At 40.9% G+C, this 12,628-nt stretch overlaps 1 protein-coding gene across 1 annotated transcript; it reads right to left on the reverse strand.

The window, feature by feature from the left end:
* Positions 1–6,837: 6,837 nt before the first annotated feature.
* Positions 6,838–12,211, reverse strand: surf4 (surfeit 4). Its single transcript, XM_079178842.1, has 6 exons — positions 12,010–12,211; positions 10,122–10,308; positions 8,992–9,068; positions 8,855–8,898; positions 8,301–8,487; positions 6,838–7,494 (listed from the first exon to the last, which is right to left on the reverse strand). Exons 1-6 carry the CDS (start codon positions 12,055–12,057, stop codon positions 7,228–7,230), a joined length of 810 nt encoding a protein of 269 aa, XP_079034968.1. The 5' UTR covers positions 12,058–12,211; the 3' UTR covers positions 6,838–7,227.
* Between the last annotated feature and the right edge of the window lie 417 nt (positions 12,212–12,628).

A 12,628-nucleotide genomic window follows, 5' to 3' on the forward strand; every position in this document is an offset into this window, starting at 1 on the left:
TTGGTGCATTACCGCCACCAACTGGTATGGAGTGTGGATCAGGATGTCTAATGGGCTACTTGTATAAAAATTTAAATTCAAAAGGAAAATAAAATAAAAACAAAACAAAACAACGGGCTCATATTTAGAAGATGCTGTCAGGTTGCATTGTGGGAGTTGTAGGACGCAGCGTTTGGAGCTCCACCCATACTTCCGCATAAAGTTAGAATATCTTGGCTTCAATGTTGACCATTTCTGTTTTAATAAATATCTTTTCCTATGGAAGTGCAATAATAAATACATGGAGTAGCCTTTAAACAGTGGTGGACTAAGCATTCATATAATGTACTTAAGTAAAAAAATATAAATATATTATATTTCAGTGTTTCCTTCTTAAGTTTATTGTAAACAAATACAACTTCAAGTGTCTTTAAAGACCTAAACATAAACAACTCCAACCTTAAAAACAGCTAGTCCTTATTTATTCAACGGAAACATAAGAAAAGTCCTTAAAGACTTTACATCTCTAAACAAACACAACCAAAATAAGGTTTGGAGAGGCAGACATGAAGGCTTTCTGATTCAAGCTTAGGCTCCAAAGAACATATTAACAAGGCAGGAAACAGCCTTGTTCATTTATCAAAAAGATTAACAGGATTAAAGATCTTTTCCCATTAGCTCGCTGGCCATGTGGTGTCTGCTCCTCCAGTGTCTGCTTGTTTTCTAGCCATGCCTATTGAGGCCAATCTTGAATCAGAGCAAGCAGAAGAAGTAAAGTTATACATCATGGTATGATGGTATGATGGTATGAGTATCATCATGGTTAGCCACCGTGGCATGTCACATAAAGCAGACTGGTTCATCTACAAAAACGGTGGAAGTGGTGTCACCAAAATCCTTTAAAGTTAACTTAATTTATCACATGAATTATAGATATTCAATAATTAAAGACTGTCCTTGCAATGATGAAACTAAGTTTATTCATCTAATTTTCAATGTTCAATTTGGTAATATATTTAAAATCCTAAATTCTTGTCTTGTCACTTTTATCATACATGGAAGTGGAGCCTTTACTTTTCAATTAAAACTTTTTTTTTCATGAATTAAATCTCATTGACATTGAACATTACAATAGAACATTGACATAGTTTTAAAAAACGTTAAAATAGATCATTATTAACAATATCAAATAAATACGGTCACACAGAATTACGTCATTGGTGTTAATGCTACACAAAACACTTTTATTTTGAAATACTACACTGACCCTTTGAGGTTCTTCGTGGATCAAGACGTCCTTGGAAGGCATTTGGTTCGTCAGATGTCTGACTTCATTTGTTTAAAATATCATGATACATGTGAGAATTTTGAGTGAAGCTTGCCATTTGTGTTACTCATTTATTGGCCGCAGGGGTTAAAAACTGAACATTAAAACTGAATATATTGAACAGTTTAATGATTTTGATTTGCCTGAAAACAAGTGGTGTGACTGACACATGGCAGCAATTTTGTTAAAGTTGTAGGTTTTTCTCTATATTGTCATTGGAGTTACAGTCACTGGTGTTACTTCTCCTCCTGGTAACACCAGTAACACCAGTGACATTCATGAGCCACATAAAAGCTGCAAAAAGACATGAGGAGAAAAAAGTTGTAATTATTGTGTATGTGTATAATTATACTTTTGTGCTTTTCCTTTTGTCAGGCATGGCGAAATTAAGTGCTGCTGAAAAGCAAAGACTGTACAGGCAGCAGAGAGATGGAGAGCAGAGAGAGCAGAGTACTGAACCAAACAGAAAACATGTATCACCCACTTTGTATCACCCAGCAATGGCCAAAGTGGTAGACTAAGCATTCATATAATGTACTTAAGTAAAAAAATATAAATATATTATATTTCAGGGTTTCCTTCTTACATTTATTGTAAAAAAATAAAACTTTGCATTTTTGAAAAGCCTCAAGTGTCTTTAAAGACCTATAAACATAAACAACTCCATACCTAATAACAGCTAGTTCTTATTTATTCAACGGAAACATAAGAAAAGTCCTTAAAGACCTTACATCTCTAAACAAACACAACCAAAATAAGGTTTGGAGAGGCAGACATGAAGGCTTTCTGATTCAAGCTTAGGCTCCAAAGGAAATATTAACAAGGCAGGAAACAGCCTTGTTCATTTATCAAAAAGATTAACAGGATTAAAGATCTTTTCCCATTAGCTCGCTGGCCATGTGGTGTCTGCTCCTCCAGTGTCTGCTTGTTTTCTAGCCATGCCTATTGAGGCCAATCTTGAATCAGAGCAAGCGGAAGAAGTAAAGTTATACATCATGGTATGATGGTATGATGGTATGAGTATCATCATGGTTAGCCACCGTGGCATGTCACATAAAGCAGACTGGTTCATCTACAAAAACGGTGGAAGTGGTGTCACCAAAATCCTTTTAAGTTAACTTAATAATCACATGAATTATAGATATTCAATAATTAAAGACTGTCCTTGCAATGATGAAACTAAGTTTATTCATCTAATTTTCAATGTTCAATTTGGTAATATATTTAAAATCCTAAATTCTTGTCTTGTCACTTTTATCATACATGGAAGTGGAGCCTTTACTTTTCAATTAAAACCTTTTTTTTCATGAATTAAATCTCATTGACATTGAACATTACATATATAACATAAAAAAGCAAAGACTATACAGGCAGCAGAGAGATGGAGAGCACAGTACTGAACCAAACAGAAAACATGTATCACCCACTTTGTATCACCCAGCAATGGCCAAAGGAGACGAAGACAAATCCAGGAATTGGAGGAGAAACTAAAACTGGTCACAAAACAATGTAACAAATACAAGAGGAGATACTAATCAGCAAATTCTGAGAGTCCTGGGAGTCAAGCCACAAAAGTAGAAAGAATACTTCAAGGTCAGTCTGTCCTCTCTCTAATAAAAATAACCACATTCAGCGCACAGTAGGTCAAGAAGCAGAGACTGTTACATTGTGACTCATTGCAGAACCTTCATGTGAAGTTTGTAGCTGAGAATTGCTTCTTGTGCCTTCTTCTGCAGACACAGACCATTTTGAGTTGTCAAACCAAATGAGCAGGACAGAGAGACATGCCAGTGTAAGACTTCAATGTCACGGCTGACACACTGTACAAACATGGTCTCTCAGATTCAAAAAACGTGGACAACATGGCCGACAACACTGTTTGCAACACCATGTCACCCTGTAAAATAAATAATAAAACAATAAAAAATCTTGGTCTCATTATTCCATTACTCTGCCCTATGCATTTTTAAATAAAATATATAAAAATAAACTAAGCTCAACGTTTTGTGGATTCATTAAGTTTAGAAGATAGTTAATGTTATAATCACTTTTTGGTATGAAAGGAGAAATACATTTCAGCAGCTCTGTACTACTTAGATTCCACCCTTTCAAGTGTCATGTTCCTTCTAATGAATAAAGAAAGCTTTACTCCAAGATCAAATAAAGCCTGCTTGTGTTTTGTGTCTTTAACTACATTTCAAAGATGGGTGGTGAGTTTGGCTTCCCCCAGATTTGTGTCCATTTCCTCATCTAGGTGATGTTTCTATGAAACACTTATCTGCTTAAGTCTATGTCATTGCAAAGAAAATTTCCCCCAAACAATCTTTGAAAAGTCCAGAGTTCCTGGTCAGATCCTGCCAGTAAGAGCTGTTTCTTTAAGTTTATGGTATCTATAAAGTTCTATGGTAAAGTAGCTCCGTTTCCTTTCAGCAGGTAACACTGTAAACACACAAAACAATGGCGTTCCCCTCGTGGCAGCATTCACAAGCTCACTGCAAAATTACACCAAACAACCATATCTCCAGATGCTGTATGTCACATACTCTGTCACATATCTTTTTTTTTTTTTAATTATTACATATTCCTGTTGTGACTAATTGGCCCAATGTCGATAGCCACATGGTGAATGAAATGCTACAAATGTGTTCTTGACGCGCACACCTTTGTATGAAGGGCAAATCACTGGCCAAATCCCAATGTCCTCCCTTATGGACTCACGGACTTTGAGGCGCGCTCCCGCGAAGTCCGTGAGGGTTTAGGGCTGTCCCACTGTCAAATCGTCAAGTGTTTGAGGGATCTCTTGCAGACATTTTGAGCCCTTTATGAACCCTTTCCGCAAGTCCACGAATCATTGCAATGTGACGTTAAACACGGGGTAACCAGTAGACGCATGGAGACGTAAAAAAAAAGGTAATCAAAGAAGACGGCTCACGTGTGTTCAGCCTGGAGTATTACATTTATACAGAAACATTAAGGGTTAAAGATGGAATAAAAAATAAACATGCAATCAGAGAATATTTATTTATTTATTCATCAAATATCAGATTTTGTCATTGAAGCTGTTTTGACAAAAACGAGTAAATAGATTACATGACATTACTTCTCATCGTGTGAGTAAAGATGATGGAAGACGTTCAAATCAGGGAGTACAAAGTACATTGGGATTTGGCCAACGTCAATATCCGAGAGCGCAAATGACATCCATGCGCGCGAAAATGAAAAAGGCGCGCGCAAAAATGAAACAGCGAGGCGCGTATTTCTTCTTCTTCTTCTAGTTTTACGGCGGTTGGCATCCATCTTATTGGTGCATTACCGCCACCTTCTGCTCCGGAGTGTGGAACAGACAAACTTACACTCTTTACCCCAAAACAAAACAAAACAACAACACACAATCAAATAAAAAACAAACAAATAAGCACTCTAACAAGCACCCTTGTACCTTATCCCTGCATTTCCGTCATACCCTATAAAAAACCCGTGTTCTTTAGGAAAGCTAAGAAGACCCTAACCTGTGCACTCTTACCCATGTTCAGTACTCTTTTCAGTGAGCATTCATGCACCCCTAATTCCCTCAGATGTTTCCTCATTTGTCTCTCTCTGTACCTCATACGCCCTACAACTCACCAACAGCCTACCTGCTCAACTGACTCCTCTTCTCCACATCCTTCACACAACCCTGTCTGGTGTTTCCCTATCATTTTCAGTGTTTTACTTAGTGCACTATGGCCCAACCGTAACCTTGTTAGAACAGTTTCCTCTCTCCTATTCCAACTACCTACCCTGGTAACTTTGACACTCTTTTGTATAGCCTACAATATAAATGTCTCCTTTTCTCCTCTCTGTCCCACCTCTGCCTTACTGATTTTAATATTCATTTCTATATTTCCTTTCTTTAATGCCCTCTTTCGCGCGCGTATTTTACATTGGCGAGCACTTTTACATCACTCCGCGAGCAAAAGTCGCTCGCGAAGCTTGAACCTGCTCGCTCGCGAGTAGATTTTCTTTTTGACAGTAAGTGGGCGGACCCAGTCTCCCTTGTATCTCTACATCTAATTGGTTACAATCCTCGAGCAGGGTCGGTCCGTGTACGTTTTAGGTCCGTGTAAAACGTACACGGACCCATGTAGTCAACTACTGATGCTAACACTCCCATCGGCCGAGGTTTATTTATTTATTAATTTCTTGCATACGCCCATTTCCGTTTTGAAACGAAAAACGAGAATACCATGGTATTTCCGTATTTTCCGAATTAACGGTACAACTATAAAACAAGATGACTAAAACGTACACGGACCTTTAAGCTTCGCGAGACAGACTTTGGCTCGCGGAGTGATGTAAAAGCGCTCGTCAAAGTAAAATACGCGCGCGGCTGTTTGATTTCCGCTCTCTCGGATTTTGACAGATTTGCCTTCATACCTTTGGTTATTCTTCAGTTGCTTCCTTCTTCCACGATGCTGTAGCTGTATATTGCAGAGTGTAGTTTTGTTTGCTTTGTTCGTAATTGTGCAATATTTAGAATGTAGCTTATTGTTTTGTGCCGTTTAATTATTACCACCTGTGTCCACTTATGGCTTGATTGTGAGGTGTGACTCATACTAATACCCACACAAATATAAACAAAGAAACTAAAATCACTAATTGGCTCCATCAGTTCCATTGCAGTAAAGTTTTACCATCCTAGTCCATTAGTCAGTCTTTACAAAGTCGTGATCTTCAAACACCAAACACAAACTTGTCATTCAGTATGGCCAAACAATATTTTAAAATGTTCCATTACAATTTTCTAAGAAGCGGTGCTATCCTCAAAAAGACTATGCTGCTCTGTGGTCGTACTCCATTAGCTACTTCTTCTGTGGTGGATTTACATGAATATCTGGTCGGTCAAACGGGCTAAAAAACTTGACCGAGACAGTTTGTATTTTTTAATTTTTATTTCTTCGCCACGACGTTCCAAAATCAATAAACAAATGATCAAAAATACAATATAAACTTTTGAAATCAATACACTGAATATTTTTTTAATTTCTTACACAGGGCAAAAAACACTGAGCAAGTCCGCATATCTATTGACTCGGCTAAGTCCTCTTTGCTTTTCTAGATGGCAGATTACGGTGTTTCACAAACGTGGAGCCTCCCACCCTTATTACCCCCGATCACATACAGTTCACTAGTTAGGCATTCGCCAAAGACGTACAGTACAAAATGCCAAATAACAAGTCCTCGAACAATTGTGTTGAAACTGTCGATCAAGCACGACTGCAACCCACCAATTTGTACACAATGAACACCCCCCCCCCCCATTCAACTCCCCATGAACAAGAGTCAGTCGAGATTGAAGGTGTAAAAACGTTTGAAAGGCTACAGTGTCAGAGGACAGAAAATAGGGGAGATGAGACCTGGAGAGTCAAGGCGAGTTGCTGTCAAATCAGTGCCCAAGTTCGATATAAAGAGTAAGTCTCTGACACTAAGATCCAAAGGCAAAAAAAGACCAGCATCCATTGGGGGAAGGGGGGGGGGGGGGGGGGGGGGGCAAACTGTTGGATTTACTCAGAAAAGATGAACATTAATCTATTATAACTCATGGCATAATACCCATAAAATACAATAAATTATTTCCATCCCTTCAGCACACAGAACAAATAAACTTCATCATTTGTATATCTTGCACTTTGAAATACACATGACTTTTTTTCTTGTTGATATGGAAAGAAATCTGGCATTATGAATGATGTAAAATAGAAAAACAAATAGTCCATAGATGGGTGAGGTGGTGTGGGTGGATTAATAAAAAATAAAACTAGAAAAAAAACAAACGGTATACCCTGGTGGGAGGAACTGGAGGAGGGAAGGTCTTTGAGTCCCAGTCGGTGGGGGAAGTTAGTGGTGCTGTGCAATCCTCTCATCGTTAACCCCCCCTCGGCCTACCACTCTTTCTTTTTCTCATCCATGGACACTCCGCCAGGTCCGAGCGCCACCACTAACAGAAGGCCGCCGATGACCGAGGTGGTCTGGAAGAAGTCGTACTTGAGGAAGTCGTGCATGGGCTTGTAGGCGGGGACGGCCCAGAAGGCGTTGAAGTAGACGTTGATGGCCAGAAGCCACACGACGAGGGTCAACGCTGCCAGCTTGGTTTTGAAGCCTATGGCCACCAGGATGATGAGTGCAGTTCCAACCATGTTCTGCAGGATCTGTGAGAGAAAGTTACGAGTGGGTGGGTGAAGATGTGCAACTTACAGAATATGTTCATCACGTCACAGATTGCCGGATTTTGAATGGATGTCCGCTTGGTGAAATTGACACACCAACAGCAGCCACTCCTCATGCAGTAGAGGAGAGAGACGTATAGCAGGGGGAAAACGAGCACAAGAAACTCACAGCTATGTAACAACCTTTTCTCTGGCGCTTTGTGTCATACAGTTGCTAAAGGGTGCCTTGTGCCACGGTATCAGATGCCGAGGGGTGTGCCAAAGCGGCTGTATTTGACCTGGGAATGAGAACAGGCTGCAGGCTGCTTATTGGCAGGAGGTTACATACCCAAAGTCTCTTTGTCGATGCTCAGAACACAGCAAAATAAGAGGGTCCCTGTAGATTAGGACACCGCCACACACTTCTAGTGGGTCATAAGTAATGATTGAAAAGGATCGTTTTTGTATCAGTCTATGCATTGTTTTTTTTAGGGAATTCCTGCATATAATACCTTTAAACAAACAATATGTATTGTGTTAGTAAGTGAGCTTTAAAAGGTGTTAGTCAGGTGGATTGCGTTAGAGCCTGGGTAGCAGTTTCCTCCTGCTTCCAGTCCAATTATATTAGCTTAGCCTATTTAGTGGCAAATACGTTTACTTTCCAAAATGTTAAATTTTTCATTTACGCCTGAATCCAATAGCTTTGTATTATGTCCGTGTCTGTAAGTAGTGGTGGCGTAGCATTGGTCGTGACTTAATGATGAAATAACCATCTGGGTTAAACGAGGGATGTTGTCGTCGGTACTCACAGAGAAGAAGTTGGAGTCAAAGTGCAGCAGAGTCATGAACATGAGCACGAGCAGTACTCGACCACCCAGCTGCATGTACTGCTTTGGCGAACTCTCCCCCATGGAGGGGACTCCAGCAAACATGCTCTTCCCTTCCGAGCGAGACTCGGCCAGCAGCAGCAGCAGACCTCCTCCGAGGGCGAGGTTTCTGGAGAGGGGAGAGAGAGAGAGAGCGAGAGGATGGTTATTTTAGGACAGACCTGCAGTCAGTCCAGTAGAAAATGTCTTGAAGACAAAGTTCATACTAACAACCAACAGCATAAAGACTAAAAAGTACACTAAGGCAGAAACAGAAACACTACAATGTAGGACTGTATTTAAGGGATTTCTCTGATGGCCGATGACTCATCTGTCTTGTTGATGTTTAAATAAATCACAGGTCTTGTTGACAGTAATTATTGGCGTCTGCTTGACAGCTAAACAGCTTTCTCCTTTTTAAAATGTCCAATGCAATTTCATAAGCAGTGAAATAAATAAAGAATTACAGCAGAAACCACCTACAAAGAGAAACTCACCTCATCAAAAATTTGAGGTCCCATAAAATGCTGTATGCAACAGTCTGGTGGAAAAAAAAGAGACATTCCAGATCAGATACAAAAAGACACATTGCTCGTGTAAATCAAAAGTGTCATTGTAGTGGGATTGTTCTTACCTGTAGCGCTATGATGCCAAATAGTCCAAAGCAGGCATACTGTACAAAATTTCTACTAAGGATGAGGACACAACCACCTGTTAGGACACACACAAAGATGTGGTCATTATGGCAGCAACACACTGTGTTCAAATGTGAGAGTAAAACAACAAATTTCACTTGTGCACTTCAGCATAATCTGTTTTTTTGCAGAGATGTTCAAGAGTTTATTGTTCTGACATATTAAGAGGGCAGTGTTGAGAGGTTTTCATGTGGTAGTAAAACATGCGGCGGGGCAGGTCCATGGATAACACGGTTTATGTCAAACTCTGAGTGTCGGGTTCAGCATGTCTCAGCAGAAACCACACGACTCCCCGGACAAATGTTCCAACTTCACCTGCCATGAGATGGTGATTACAGTATGTGGTCAAAAACCATGTTTCCATTCAATTGTTAAGCAAATTTTAAACAAACTTTTGAAATTTCGCAAAAAAAAAGGAATGTGAATTTGCCACGTTTTCATGGTTTGGAGCACATAAACTCGGCTGCAGCTTGCATGGAGGAAGCTTTACTGTATTCTGCCGTACCTATGCAGCTTTTCTAATGAAATAGGTTTTTTTTTAAAAAAAGGGTATAAAAATGTGACGGGAAACCCGGCTAATGTATTCTGGTTCTTACAGGACAAGAACAGAAGCTGACATCTTCTGCTACACTTTGGGTGATCCCTTAAACAGTGTGCACATTTCTAGACTTACAGCCAATTTGCTTAAAAGTTCAAGGAGCTCAGGGATGCATTTTCCCAAAACACTGCAACCGATTCGTGGACAAGTGGGCTGCCTCTTGGCTTCCTTCAACAAGTCTTGTCTGTGCCTCCCCCCTGATCTCTCCAATCAGCAAGATGGTTTGTAACCAAAAAGTGAAGTTCTGTGTTTGTATCAATCTATTGCACAACTTTCTGCTAAATGTAGACACTATGTGGCTGAAACGGACTGAGCACACTTCTAGCAATAGCCGTTTGACTTACTAAATTTTTTGTGTCACACACACACACACACACACACCACTCAGTAACGCCACAAAAACATGCAACTTGCTCCTGTGAAATCCGAGGTGACCGTAACCCGACAGTGCACTGCCTCCCAGTCACTCACCCAGCTGTCCTATGAGGTTCAGCAGCACAAAGAAGGTGGCCAGGAAGTAGCCACAGCTCCAGGTAACCTCGATGTAGTCCCTCTGCTCGTTCCACTGGAACCACATGCGGATGCCATCTTCCAGGAAGGTGCTGATGAGACACAGGCGTGCCAGGTGGGGCAGATACTGTTTGGTTACCCTCAGGAACTGCGCAACAGAGAGAAGGAAGGGAAGAAATGATCGATGAGAAAAAAAAGACGGTGGCTTGAAGTGTAAAGAACAGTCAAAGGATGGGGTTTGTGAGGCGTTCCTAAGCTTGCTTAACCAAGAAACCCCATTACTGGGTCACCAAGCTGTAACACACAACTGAATTTCAACAAAAGCTCCCTGAAGACTCCTTTAAATAATAATAATAATAATATTCTGACTCTGCATCACTGCTACAATCCCAAACGCTTCTTGTGTTATTATGGAGTTGAAGTACGCTGCATGTTTACACACACAAAAGAAAGAGACCACCATGTGATCTTCTCTCAAACAATTAATGAATGGATCCTTAGATAGTACAGTGACCCAGTAGGAGGGGCAGCGCCCTGCCCCGCCTACTCAGCAGTCCACATCAGCACTGTGAGACCTTGGCAGCCTATCAGCGTCCACCAACTCCCACTACGAGTGCCATGTGGGACATGACTGGACGATGTGGGAGCCAATCCGAACAGGCCCGAGGTCCCTGCAACAGTCTGGAAATAGACCATTTTGGAGCAAGTAACATGTACAGGACCCCTGAGCAGAGCTTTTTACAAAGCAAATAAAGCGAGACGTGTCACTTCCCTTTTTCCGAATGCTTTACAATACCCAGCACTCCTGTTAGGAGAGTACATACCAATTGGTTGATTGGATTAAGCGACAGAAATGGTGCCGTTTTTGACATGTGGAGAGAGTTCAGTCATAGACATGTATAGACAGAACTGACTCCAGGACTAACGGCACTCTTCCAAGGATACAGCCAACATTTAAAAAGTCTGTCCAGTCCTGCAAAAGACACAACACCATGAATCCAGACGACAGTAGCTTTTCAAATGACACAAGGTAACGTTACACAAAAAACAAATATCTGGGGCTTTTTCAACAGTCTACGTTGCAACATGGGGTCACAAGCAGACCTGTAATATGATCCTGAAATCTCAGCTTCTCAGTGAATTTCCTGTCGTCACACCGGTACTTGAAAAACCCTCAGAGAGACAGACATAAAAGGCATCTTTGGCATCTAAAATAAAGTGAAAGTCCAGGTTTTTGGGGGTGAGCTGTGTGGTGGGGCAGCTCTGTCAAGGCCACAAGCAGATACTAAGTTCAGGAAAAAAACAAATGCTTCTTTTATTTAGAGATACTACGCAACCCTGAGCCACATGCAATGCCAAGCAATTAGGGTGTCGAGACACAAATTGACAAATAGCCGTTAGCCCATAACTTGGGAGGATAAGCTGATTTCACAACTGCTGTCTGGGTTACTGTTAGTAAACCAGGTGGACGCAGACGACAAGCTAACTGGTTGGCATAATGATGCCGCCATCTATATTTGTACCCGTTATTGTTTGCTAGGTTGGTCGTTCCCAAACAAATGTCAGTTTCACTTTTGTCGGCATGAAATAAATAATGCTAGCTAATCCATCTGGAGACACATGACAGCACACAAACCGCTACAATACGTGTCACACAAAAATAAAAACACGAGCAAATTGGTCAAATGTCACGTTAATGCGGTCAGCTATCTGTTGTGGGTTTGTAGAAATATAAATTAAAGGCGTCAGAGGAAACACTCTCTCTCTCTACAATCTCAGAGAAACTAGTTAGCAGCTAGCATGCTAACAGCGGCTAGCGTTAACTAGCCGTGCTAAACATTGAAGTTACCTGGTCCGCCACGTCTTCGGCTGTGTTCATGAGATCCTCCTGTCCCATATTTGTGTATTAATACGCTTTTTAATGGTTAAAGCTCAGCGCAACACAGTTTTAATGTGTTGTTTTGTCGCAGGCTGCACTAAGGACTGCTCCTCCCACCGTTAACGTTATTTACTTGAAGATTTCCCGACCGCCTGTACGCAGAGAAAAGGCCGCCTCCGCTCCCACAATGCCCCGCGATTAGCCGAGAGAGAGAGACAGAGCCCCCCTACATGGTACTGCAACCGCTGCATGCCACGTATACTGATCCGTCCAGGGGCTTATTTTCGGCGTGTACACATGAAAACAGGCAGAAAACTACAGGTGGTACCGACCTGAATTAATTTTTGAAACTATAATTTGGTACACATGTTCATGATCAACCTTGCAAATGCTGTACTCATGCGATCCGTACAGTTTATAGATGGTTGTACTTTCGTGACAGATGTGCGTTCCTTGTCTCTTAAATTGTTTAATATTGGGTCTCTTAGTCCTTAAAAGTGACAAAGCCAACACATTTAGTTCACTGTACTCTACTGAACAGCTCTTTTCATCTAAAAACAAACATATTTCACATATCTTTTGTCATTTG

The sequence above is a fragment of the Pholis gunnellus genome, assembly GCF_910591455.1.
Source record: "Pholis gunnellus genome assembly, chromosome: 18".
NCBI classification, from domain to species: domain Eukaryota; kingdom Metazoa; phylum Chordata; class Actinopteri; order Perciformes; family Pholidae; genus Pholis; species Pholis gunnellus.

Excerpts from the sequence above, each read along its gene's own strand:
- surf4 (XM_079178842.1), bottom strand. The coding sequence starts at position 12,057 with ATGGGACAGGAGGATCTCATGAACACAGCCGAAGACGTGGCGGACCAG. Across the intron at positions 9,069-10,121 it reads GAACCTCATAGGACAGCTGG|GTGGTTGTGTCCTCATCCTT; the intron begins GTGAGTGACTGG and ends GTGTCCTAACAG. Across the intron at positions 8,899-8,991 it reads TTGGCATCATAGCGCTACAG|ACTGTTGCATACAGCATTTT; the intron begins GTAAGAACAATC and ends TTTTTCCACCAG.